The following is a 12,392-nucleotide window of genomic DNA, read 5'->3' as shown; positions in this document are numbered from 1 at the left end:
GTCACTCAACTGCAGGGTCCTCCCTGGACATAGAAGCCCTTTTAAGTTTTAGGGTTGTTAGCTCCCTGAGTATCTGGTTAGAGAAAAAGAAACATAGGGATTTTAGTGTATTGTTCCCTATAAGTAAGAACTTACCTGTGAGTAAATGCTTAATTTGTGATTATTCTTTTCATTTTGGAAGAATAGTTGAATACGGTTGTTTAAGGACTTAGAATCTAGCCTGAGTTTGAACCCTAGTTTGCTTACTACCTGCATGGCCTTGAAGAATGGGGATGGTAGTGGTACTTGCCTTGTAAGATTTCTATGGTGGATAAATGAATTGAAGTTTTTGAAACACAAAGAACAGAGCCTAGCAGATAGTAAGTTCCATATAACTGTTTACTTTTGTTTTTTGAATGTGCCCTAGCTAAGTTTTCACAAAGTAAGAATTCATGCAATATGAACTAATTAAAATTTGCGGAACAATTTTTATTTAAAAATGGGACTAAAGAGGAGAAAAAGAAATCAGGTTATTAAAGGACATGCATGTGATTCCAAATTTTCGATGGGAAAGAAAAAGAGGTTACCTGTAGATATACATGTACTGTGTGCATAGACTACCACCACCACGATGACAAAATTAGAGAGCTGCACACCAAAATCTAGGTAATTTAAAACTCTTTTATTTTTCCCCCTAAATTTTCCAAAATTCCTACAGTGAATCCAACTATTGTTGTCTTATTGTCCCTAGAAACAGACTGGCCTGGGATGGGTCTGCCTCAGGCTAGCCTAGAGCATGTGTGTCCTTGACTTTGTGCAGGAAGGATTTCACAACACCTGTCCAGGTGATTCTGAGAGTATGTTTATGAAAGCTGGGGGCAGTGAAACAAGGATGGGCTTAGGACAGAAGAAACAACAGCAGAGAACCTAGGGGGTGCTCTGCTTTAGCTCCCTGGAAACATTATAGGAAAGTGAGCCTTGTGGGGTTGAGGGCTGTGTGGACTCACCGAGAAGTAAAAGTTACAGTGACGAAAGTGAGCCACGGCTAGGCTGCTTAAATTTAGCTCATTGACAAGGCAGAGAAAATGGGCCATAGAGACAGGTTCAGAGAGTTAGCCTGGGACGAGCTGCCACTGCCCGCTGCTCTCCTGGATGCAAGTTTCTTGGGGACCCTTGGAGTTTAGGAGAAAGACAGCGAATGTACAAGCCCAAGGAATGGGGAGGTGCAGGTGTGCTGCATGGACAGCACTCACAGGCTTCCTTTATCTTGAGGGATTTTATCTGTTTTCTAAAGGCAGGAATTTTAGGGGAATCTCAGGGGAGGATCTCAATAGAATATTCATCAGCTTTCCAGGTGTGTCCTTCTATGTGCTGTTGATCAAAATAAGTGTATAGAGGGGTCAGGGTCATTCTCTGGTCAGTTTCACCATCAAAGAATGTCACCCTAGAGGGACTGGGATTGGGGCGGGTCTGCCCCAGCACGCTCTGGAATGCGTAACCATATGCTCCTAAGTGTCCTTGGTTAGGCAAGAGAAGACCTTGTGATTTATTATCTGGCTGTAAATTGCTCAGCCAGTTTGTTCAGCTTTCCATCTCTGTTTCCCCATTCCACTTGCTAAGGAATTTTCCTAGCTTCTTACCTTCCTGCCTCATTATAATAAGAAAAAAAAAAAGCTCTCAAGGATTGATGCACAAATGAAGAAAAGAATACCTCTGACTAAAGTGATAAAGAGGGGAGAAGTGACAATAACTAGACTCCAAAAGCTGGATCTGTTTTGGGAAAGGTCAAAGTTAGGGAAGCTCTGAGGAGGAACCAAAGTCCATCTTCTGCTGGGGGAGAGGGAAGGGCTTGCTAAATCCTGAGATGGGACTGAGGGCTGACAGCATCCCTCTGGAGGGATACCTGGCCCTCCCCGGTCAGCTCTGGGAACTGAAGACTTTGCTACTCTCACTGCTTTGTCCCCTTCCATGCTTCAAAGAAAAGACACCTACCTTGTTAAGCTGTATTATAAACTTCATCATGCTTTCCTTTTCTCTCTCTTCCTCCCCCTCACTTCTGTCCTCTTTCTCAATTCTTTTTTTCTCTTTAAACAACAAGGAAGGAGTCACCAAACACACACACACACACACACACACACACACAGAAACTTTTATTATGTAATTCTCTCTAGTGTTATTCTAATTCTTGAGATAATGAGTAGCTAGTTCCTTATGGACTCTGCTGAAATCACAGATGTGGGCTTTTGTTTGCCTTTTGACCTTCTCCCTTCTTTGCACTTTTAGGCAGGCTCTTGATAAAACCCTAGACAAAACTCTTAGTAAAACAAGCTCTAGAACCTGTAACTATGTTCTTCTGAACATTCATTTGTAATTTGAAAGCATATTTAGTCAAATGACATTTATTTTCTAATTGTAGTTGTAAAGGAGAAAGTTCAGCTGTTGTTACAAAGGAGAAAAGCATACTTCATGAGTTGTTTGGAACAGACATAAGGTGTTGTGCAAGAAATGAGCTGGGCCAGGAATGTACCAAGCTGTTCACCATAGGTAAGACATAATGTTATGTATTTCTTTTTTTAGTGACTATTCCTTAGAAACAACCTGAGACTAACCATAAACATTTAGGTGATCATTCAACTTCAGAAATTCTATGGTACCTTTATACCAGTTTAAATGCAATATTATGGATCTGTAAGTGCTACAAGATTTAACAAAAAATGAAAGATTTTTAAGATTAATAACATAATAAGAGGCTCATAACATTTGTGATGACATCAAAATCTTAGCTCTTCAGAATGCTCGGTATATATTGTGTGATGAAGACAAATCACTTTTTTTCTTACTTGGAATGCTTTTGTCTTGTAGACCTAAATCAGACTCCCCAGACCACACTGCCACAATTATTTCTTAAAGTGGGGGAGCCCTTGTGGATAAGGTGCAAAGCTGTTCATGTAAACCATAGATTCGGGCTCAAGTGGAAATTAGAAAATAAAGCCCTGGAGGAGGTAATATGATGTGTTTGCATTCTGAAAATGCAGAAACAGCAAACTGATAGTCCCAGTTGAAATCATTAAATTCATTTTGTTTTATTAAAACCTAGGGCAGCTACTTTGAGATGAGCACCTATTCCACAAACAGAACTATGATACGGATTCTGTTTGCTTTTGTGTCATCAGTGCGAAGAAACGACACTGGATACTACACTTGTTCCTCCTCCCAGCATCCCAGTCAGTCAGCGTTGGTCACCATCGTAGGTAATGCAGGCTGCTCACGCAATCTTTATTCTTATTTTTAGTTGCTTTAGTGTGGACTGTGAGGTACGTGCTGCAAATTCGGATTTCAATATAATGTTAGTGTCAAAAGCTGATAAAGACACTGAATCAGAATAGCTTTGCAAACGTAAGCTGCCCACTGCCTTCCTTTTCCAGTTAAACTGAGCTCTCTTGAATGTCACTGTCTTCATACTTACTCCATTGTAATGTGATCATCTGTTTGTGGAGTTTTGTCTTCCAGTAGACTGTAAGTTTCTTAAGGACAGGAGTAATTCTGTCCTTGTAGTCCCAGAACATGGCAGAGAGCCTGACACAAAATGGGCTGTTAATACATGCTTGTTCTAAGAACTGAGAGGACAGTGGACAGTGGCTGAGAGATCTAGACAAGCACCTACATGCTTTGAAATTTGGGTAGACTAAGGAGGATTTGAAAATAATCATGCCTTAAGTAATTTCAGATTTGTTAAATGCTAAGATGTGAAGTGATTCTCTTATCACACTGATAAGGAAGTGTTCCACAAGGAAGCCTTGTGAGTAGTGCTGGCTATAGATTGTTCTTTTGTTCTTTTTCTTGTGCCCTGAGGTTACTTTACATGACATGTGTCACTGAGAGAGCCAGTCTGTCTGAGGACCCCTACTCTGTACATGGCCAGCTGTCATGTACACGACCTTTCAACCCTTAGAAATTGTCTGCAAAGAGTTTTCTTGCATTAAAAATGATAAATAACAATGTATTCATTGTCTCAATATATTTTCATATGGATCTCACCTAATTTATAAATGCTTTTTTTTTAACAGAAAAGGGATTTATAAATGCTTCCAAAACCAATGAAGATTATGAAATTGACCAGCATGAAAAGTTTTGTTTTTCTGTCAGGTTTAAAGCATACCCACAAATCAGATGTACATGGACCTTCTCTCAAAAATCATTTCCTTGTGAACAGAGTAGCCTTGATGATGGATACAGGTGAGACAACACAGAGCTCCAGGTCTCGGCATCATCTTAGCACAGCTCTCCTCGTTGCCCTAACAGAGGAGTAACTTTGTGTTATGAGTTCGTGTATTATTGAGTTGACACTGGAGACAGCAGATGTGAGGACACAGTAAGAGAGAGTTTTATAATCAGTTCAGATACTGTAACCACCACCTGAAAAACGGAAAGAATCCTGTTAGTTTGAGCAAGGTTCTGTGGTGTTTTCTGAGTCACCAGATTGTCACTTCCTGTTGGAGAGGACGTGCTGCAGTGAGCACAGGACTCTCCCTCAGCAGATCTGCAGAGGATTGAGGAAGTAGAGCCCTTGAAAGACGGGAAAGAATAACCTGTCAGTGTATTGATTTGTTTTCAAAAACTGGTGCAGAAATTGCCCAATAATCAATGCTCAAGGAAAATTTTGTTTTCCTCTGGTGTCAGAGAAGCACTTGGCCCTATGGGATTCTCTTTTTAACCTAATTCAAAGATTTCAAACATCAATTCAATTTAGTTCAGTGAATATTTCCTTAATATCTTTCTTGATGAGTTTGATGCTCTGTGGGGCTACCAGGGTGAATAAGGTAGTGTTTCTGTCCTCCTCAAATGTACAGAGGCATGTGTAAGCGCCAGAGGCCACCTGGGAGATCATTGCTACTGTGCTGGTGACACCTGGTACATCCCCTTAAGATTTTACAGATTCATTGATTAGAGGACATGTTTCTGATATATGGGTCGTGGGCTAATCTAGTAGGCAAGTTAATTTGGTTTCTTTCCATAATCAAAATCTATACTCCTGACTCCAAGTAGTTATCTTATAACTATCTAGCTAAATGAATGAATCAAGGCAGGTCCTGATTCCCATAGTGGTTTTTGCTTTTCATTTAACATGAACTGGTGATACAGTTAAGCTCTTTGTGTGTTGAATGTCACCATTGAGTTTATATGCTCCAAAAGTGTTGGCCATCTGTCATTTCTCTGTCTTTGTATAATGCCTCCTTCAGTCCAGGGTGTTTAATAAATGAACAAATCGTTGTCACCCCAGGAAGGCAACTCCAAGTGTAAAACCTGGACCAAAGATGAGTCAGTGCATCCTTTTTGCACTGCAAGGATCACACACAGCACTTACCACAACACCCAGCACTCAGTGTTCATTTTATTTTAAAAAGTTCTTGAAGAGCTATAGCGTTTGTTGATAATAATGATGCACCACTTAATACAAATGCAAAAGGAATATGGTGCCAAATTCATCATGAAAAAGTGGTCAAAATATTGCATAAAATGAACAACAGTCTTGACTGGTGTGGCTCAGTGAGTTGAACATTGTTCTGTAAACCAAAATGTTGTTGGTTCAGTTCCTGGTCAGGGTACATGCCTGGGTTGCAGGCCAGGTCCCCATTTGGGGGCCTGCAGGAGGCAATCAATCGATGTTTCTCTTGAACATCGGTGTTTCCTTCCCTTTCTTTCTCCCTCGTTTCCCCTCTCTCTAAAAATAAATAAATGAAATCTCAAGAAAACCCCACAAAATATGTGAACACTAGCACTCTAAATGTCTTTTGCTGTCTACACAAGGCTCAGTGTTGAGATAGGGGGTGGCAGACTAAGTTATAATCTGGGTTCTTTTCAACTTTTTATCATAAAAATTTCAAATTTACCAATAAACTCCAAGAATAGTACAACGAGGTTCCTTTTCCCACCACATAGATTCAACAATTTAATCAGACTGAATTTTGTTTGTCAAGTACAGTATTTTACTGTTTCAAGACGTGATACAAATTTTTGTGTGCAACTGAAAGGTTTATATAATAACATGACTCCCGAAAGAGCTTTGATGTGGTCACAGTGTGTGCGCCAGACGCCTCTCAGGTTCCCCTCATTTGCAGCTTCGTTTCTGCAATCTACTTCCTCAAATATTACCCCCGAGTTCACTACGGCTTGCCTTTATGTGTTCACAATTATCAAACTGTAACTTTCCAGCAGTTCTGATAGCCTGGTCTTGAGAAAAGGTTCTAGGATAGTTTATCTGTTAGTTTCTACAATATTTTATCTCTATAAACTGAATTACAAACAAATCTACCTTTGCTTTTTCTAGTTTGGTGGTAAGAAAAAATCCCAAATTATTAGAATTTTATAATTATTTGGTAATTTCTTCTTAAAGACATTCCTTTGGCCTCCATGGAAACTTGAGTCTGAGGAAGACAGGATCATCTGCTTCTTGGTAAAGCACCTCAGTCCATCAGCTCTCTGCTCTCTAGTTTCCCCAGGGCCCATTTTATTATTCTCGGCATTTCGATTTGACTGCATAATCCCTTGTTCTTTGAGTAAAGCATTCTTCACTTTATAGTCAAATTACTTCCTGAGCTACTAGAAAGAGGCTGCCCTTTCTCAACTCCTCCCTTTAGGCCCTAAGTGGAAAATAAAAATGACCTGTATTTTGATTGTTCAGAGGAGAAAACCCTCTGTACTGTGCAGTGAGAGAACATCTTAGTCACTGAGATACTATGTCAATGTAAACCCCAATTCCCTCATCTCCCATTGTCTCATACCAGCTGACCATTTTCAGAAGAACACTGAAGGAAAGAGGAAGCTTTGAATCTCATAGCCACCTAATAGGTTAGTCCCTTTGGAATTTCCAAAAGAGGTTCAGCAATGCTGTTGTTTCTACTGCTATGACTGACTCATAAACAGGAAGACAAGCAGCTTAAAACAACCCGGATATTCACCTCTGCCTTCAGGTTATTTATGTGACCACTTTCCTACCTGAGATTAAGGACATGCAAGGTGCTATCTGCTTGATACCAGGGCCAGTCACACTCCATGAAGACAGCACAAAAGACTTAGGAGGGAAAGAATTTACAGAACACTTTGTTTTGGACTGCATGACAATCAATAGTTGTATTGGTAATTTCTTCCTCTATCAAATTAATTTGTGCTTTTGGTATGGTCCCTGGCTAGCCACATGGCTTTTTTTCTTCTTCTTCTTAATCTCTTGTTCCTTTTCAGTGTCTTTGGCCGTTGTCTAGTGAGAATTACATTTTCCCTTATAGTGGCTCACATCCTTCTCTTGGACCACTTAAACTCTGTCTTGCTTAAGTCTGGAAATCACATAATTTACTTTTCTCTCTAGTGTTATAAATTGGCTTTCCCCTAATCTTTCTACCACTTGCACTTCACAGTCATTTCTTCTTGTTGTCCAGAAGTAGGTCAGGATAAAAAATTCCCTTTTTACTATTTTTTGATAGGTTTAAAAAATTTTTTATTGTTGTTCAAGTACTGTTGTCTCCATTTTCCCCCACCACCTTTTTACTTTTTAAAAAATGTTATTTATTTATATTAATCCTCACACGGGGATATGTTCATTGATTCCAGAGTGAGAGGAAGGCAAGGAGAGAAATAGAAACACTGATGTGAGAGAGAAACATTGATCGGTTGCCTCTCATATACATCCTGACTGGGGATTGAACCCCAAACCTAGGTATGTGCCCTGACTGGGAATCAAACATGCAGTCAGAATTACCTTCCAGCTTCGGAGTTAAGGATACACAACATTGGTGTCAGATAAACACAGGTTCAAAGCTACTCATCCATTGCTAGCTGTGCAATTTGAATCTTAGGCATCAGCTGGTATTCTGGTTTCTCCTTCATCTCCATATCCAGTCCAGCACCTGCTTTCTCCTTTTCCAGGTACCTCTCTCCTTTCCCATTTTCCCTACCTTAGGCAATGCTCACCTTTTAATGCTCTGTTGAAATCTGAATTTTTACTTCTCTCCTAGGACTTCCCACATAATACTGTAACTGCTTATTGACTTATCTGCCTTTATCCCCAAACTATAAACTCTGAGAACAGAAATCTATTTTTTCTAAATCACTGTTGTATTCCTGATTCCTCCCACAAATAGGCTCTACCAATGATTGTAGAATGAATGAATGAATGAATGAATGAATTCCTGGGTTACAACGACTGCCTCCAGATTTCTCTCCTATAAACTTTTCCTATGGCCATTAGTCTAAATTAAAATAGTGTTCCTGATAATCCTCCCTTGCTCAGGAGTCTATAGCATCTTCTGCTTTCTCCATCAGTTCTAAATAATTCAATGAGTTTTCAAGGTCCTTGATCATTGGCTCTCCCCCACCCATTTAGCCCTCTTTTCTACCCGTATCCCAACGAGCACTTCTGCTCAGTCCATTGGCCTCCCTATTACTCTCCTTTGTGGCTGTATGAATTTCCATCTCATGTCTTAAATCCTGCCCTTGCCTTCTCCTCAGAAATCTTTTCTTTTGCCCTACCATTAAAACTAACTCATTCATGGAGATCTGGCACAAGTCCCACTTCTAGGAAGCCATTGATATTTGGCTCATCTCTACTGGCCTCTGATCCATTTATCTTCTGCTGGCCTTATTATATTGTTTAATGTTATAACTATTCTGTTTATGTAGTTATGTCCACCTACCTGGGTATATTGTTGAGGACAGGAGCCATATTTTATATGTTTTTTGCATCTTCTATAGCTCCTAGTTTATGGCTGGCCCTCACTCTGGTCTACCTGTTTATGTTTCTACCTTGTCCACACCCAGTCTTCGTTTTTTGTTTTTTCATTTTAAGCAGACTGTATAGGTGAAGCCTAATTAAATAACCTTTGAAAAAGCCTTATTTTTTTTAATCTAAGGAGAACCTTAAAAAATCTTTATACATCCATATATGTATATTTAGAGAAAGGGCAAGGGAGGGAGAAAGAGAAGGAGAGAAACATAGGAATGAGGGAGAAACATTGATTGGTTGCCTCTCACGCATCCCCAACCAGGGACCTGGCCTGCAACCCAGGCATGTGCCCTGACTAAGAATCTAACCAGTGACCGTCAACCTATGCTTTGTGGGAAGACACCCAACCTGCTGAGCCACACCATTCAGGGAGGGGAACTTTTTTTATTTCTTCAATGCATGAAGGCATATTCAACAGGTCCTCACTCCCCTACTTCTCTTATACTATCCCACATCCCACTACAATAGCCAGCATCTCATATACATGACAGATATGGTGGATAACCCCCAAGATCAAGTTATCTATGTTAAAATGTGTTGAGTGGTTGATGAGCATTCCAAGTAGATATTAGAGCCTGCTGAGATTGCCCAAAGATTTTGTACACATTCAGTTGATTTGAGTCCTCATCACTGTTAATTTCTATTTAAGTCAAAGGTTGGTTATAGGTTTTGCTTTGGACCCATGCCAGAGAACCATTCTTTTAGGAAGCAAGGGAGTTACGGGCTCCTTCAGCACAGAGGTTTTTCCATATTTCTGGGAATTTGGACTAGTCCAGAGTGTGTAGAACAGCAGGGGTGGGAATCTTCTTGTCTCTCTAAGGAGCCTCAGCCAGGGTCAGTGTGTCTCAACTTTTAATTTGCATAGGAATCACATGGAAATCATCTTAAAATTTAGACTCTGAGTTAGTAGGCTTCGGTTGGAGCCTGATTTTATGTTTCGAACAAGCTGACAGATAACACAGGTGCTGCTGCCGCCTGCCCACAGACCACACTTTGAGTAGCAAGGGCCCAGCACACAGACACTCCTTGCCCATTGAACTTTAGAGAGTGAATGTCTGAGGGAGATTCCTCCCATGCACACCATCATTCATTTTAGCATCTCCTGTAAGAATTGTGCTAAGTCTGTCTTCAATTCTTTTTAAAACAGTGTATCTGAGTTTTGCAACCACAAATACCAGCCAGGAGAATACATATTCCATGCAGAAAATGATGATGCCCGGTTTACAAAAATGTTCACGCTGCATGTAAGAAGTAAGTTAAATTATCACGAAATTTAATTTTAGCCTTATAATTCCTTAACTATTAATTAACTATGGCCTGAAAGAGCTAAGTAATGACTTACAGGCACTGATGTAAAACTTCTCATATACTGAAGTGTTTTGAAATTTCACTTTCATACCTACTGGCTTTGTTTTTACATATATCTTTTTCTGTGCTCATCCTTTGAAGCTGAGAGACTTATTCCATGTGCTCTGTGAATGTGTTTAGTGTTGTGACTGTTGACTTTAGTACTTTGAAAGGTCGTGTTAAGGAAAGGCCAAATGCCATATTACCTGCTTTTTACTCATTTTAATATTTTTTTGTTTCTCTGATCTGTAAAAAGATAAGAGTACATTTCACTGGAAGTATTGTAGCTACTTCTGAAGCTAAGAATCATCTTGAGGTAGATAGAGGTCTATACCTTAGCTCTCTATGGAGCCTAGCAATGGGAAAGTGGTGTTATGTAGACAGGCAGTCAGGCTGCCTATGCAGAAGGTTACATGGTGGGCAAAGAGGAAATAACCAGAAGCCTTGTGTCATCTTGCATGGGAAACCCTCCCATAAGCACAAACTGCTTGGAGTAAATGGGTCACCTGTACAAAGCTGACTTGGAAACCATTTCTGTAAAGTACTGTTCTCTCTGAGCTTATTTTTCATGTTATTCTCTACAGGGAAACCTCATGTGTTGAGCAAGGAATCATCAGCAGGTTACGCCTCTTGTTCCTCGGGTGGATATCCATTACCATCTTGGACCTGGAAGAAGTGTTCAGACAAGTCTCCCAAGTAATCAAGACACTGGCATCTTGTTCCTGATCTTAGTGGGAAAGCTTTTAGTTTTTGTCCATTGAGTATGATGTTGGCTGTAGGTCTCTCATATATGGCCTTTATTATGTTGAGGAATGCTCCCTCTATTCCCACTTTGCTGAGTGTTTTTATCATAAATGGGTGCTGTACTTTATCAATTGTGCTTTTTCCACATCTGTGCTATGATCATATGATTTTTGTCTTTCCTTTTGTTTATGTGATATATTATGCTTATTGATTTGCAAATATTGTACCATCCTTGCATCCCTGGTATGAATCCCACTTGCTCATGGTATATGATCTTTTAATGCATTGTTGAATGTAGTTTGCCAATATTTTGTTGAGGATTTTAGCATCTTTGTTAATCAGCAATATTGGTCTATAGTTTTCTTTCTTTGTTGTGTCTTTATCTGGTTTTGGAATTAGGATGATGCTGGCTTCATAAAAAGACTTTGGGAGTCTTCTGTCTTCTTGGAGGTTTTGGAATAGTCTGTGAAGGATAGGGGTTAGCTCTTTCTTAAATGCTTTATAAAATTCTCCTGTGAAACTTCCAGTCCAGGGCTTTTGTGTGCTGGAAGTTTTTTGATTACTGCTTCAATTTAGTCAGCTACTATTGGACTGTTCAGGCTTTCTGCTTCTTCTTCATTCAGTTTTGGAAGATCATATTTTTCTGGAAATTTGTCCATTTCACCCAGGTTTTCAAATTTCTTGGTATACAGTTCTTCATAGTAATTTCTTACAGTCCTTTGTATTTCTGTGGTATCAGTTGTAATCTCTCCTCTTTCATTTCTGATTGTGTTTATTTGGGTCCTCTCTCTTTTTTTCTTGATGAGTCTCCTTAAAACAGGAATGTCAAACTCATTTTCACTGGGGACCACATCAGCCTCGTGGTTGCCTTCAGAGGGCTGAAAATCATTTCAACTCCTTAACAGTTAAGGAGTATTTATATTTATCTTTAAAAAAATTATATTTATACAGTCCTAAAATTATTTCAGCCCTTTGAAGGCAATCTCAAGGCTGATGTGGCCCCCAGTGAAAATGAGTTTGACACCCCTGACCTAAAGGCTTGTTGATTTTATCTTTTCAAAGAACTAGCTCCTAGGTTTATTGATCCTTAGAATTGTGCTTTTGGTTTCTATGTTGTTTAATTCTGCTCTAATCTTGGTTATCTCCTTCCTTCTACTTGCTCTAGGCTGTCTTTGTTGTTATTTCTCCAGTTCTTGTGTAGTTTTTGTGTATTATGTTGTTTTTAATTTGTAAACTAACCTTATAGAGACAAGATAACCATAGAAACTTAACTGGGAAAAGATAGGACCACTCAGATGTTAGAGTTTAGCCCTAATTGATAGGCTTAAGTGATTAAAGCTATAACTTGATAAGTGTCAGTATCTGCTTTCGAATAAAGACTTCTTTAACATCAAAAAAAAAAGACACTGGCATCTCTTATATTGGAAGAACATGAAATTCACACTCTTCTTGACATATTGGCTCTTTCTTATAAAAACAGTTTAAGAAGAAATGATGAAATACTTAAAATGCACAACTCTGAATCCACCATAATTCTATGTGGTCA

The 12,392-nt window shown here is 39.4% G+C and overlaps 1 protein-coding gene across 1 annotated transcript in view; it reads left to right on the top strand.

The window, feature by feature from the left end:
- Positions 1–12,392, top strand: part of FLT3 (fms related receptor tyrosine kinase 3) — a 59,542-nt gene that overhangs the window by 26,681 nt on the left and 20,469 nt on the right. Inside the window, exons 6-11 of the mRNA XM_036018352.1 lie at positions 2,396–2,523; positions 2,842–2,981; positions 3,077–3,230; positions 4,047–4,215; positions 9,903–10,006; positions 10,687–10,798. Of these exons, the coding sequence (XP_035874245.1) occupies positions 2,396–2,523; positions 2,842–2,981; positions 3,077–3,230; positions 4,047–4,215; positions 9,903–10,006; positions 10,687–10,798 (807 nt within the window). The remainder of the gene's footprint in view (positions 1–2,395; positions 2,524–2,841; positions 2,982–3,076; positions 3,231–4,046; positions 4,216–9,902; positions 10,007–10,686; positions 10,799–12,392) is intronic.

This window comes from Phyllostomus discolor, chromosome 2 (assembly GCF_004126475.2).
Source record: "Phyllostomus discolor isolate MPI-MPIP mPhyDis1 chromosome 2, mPhyDis1.pri.v3, whole genome shotgun sequence".
NCBI lineage: Eukaryota > Metazoa > Chordata > Mammalia > Chiroptera > Phyllostomidae > Phyllostomus > Phyllostomus discolor.
The sequence above is the reverse complement of the archived record's forward strand: the minus strand, read 5'-3'. Positions and strand labels throughout refer to the sequence as shown.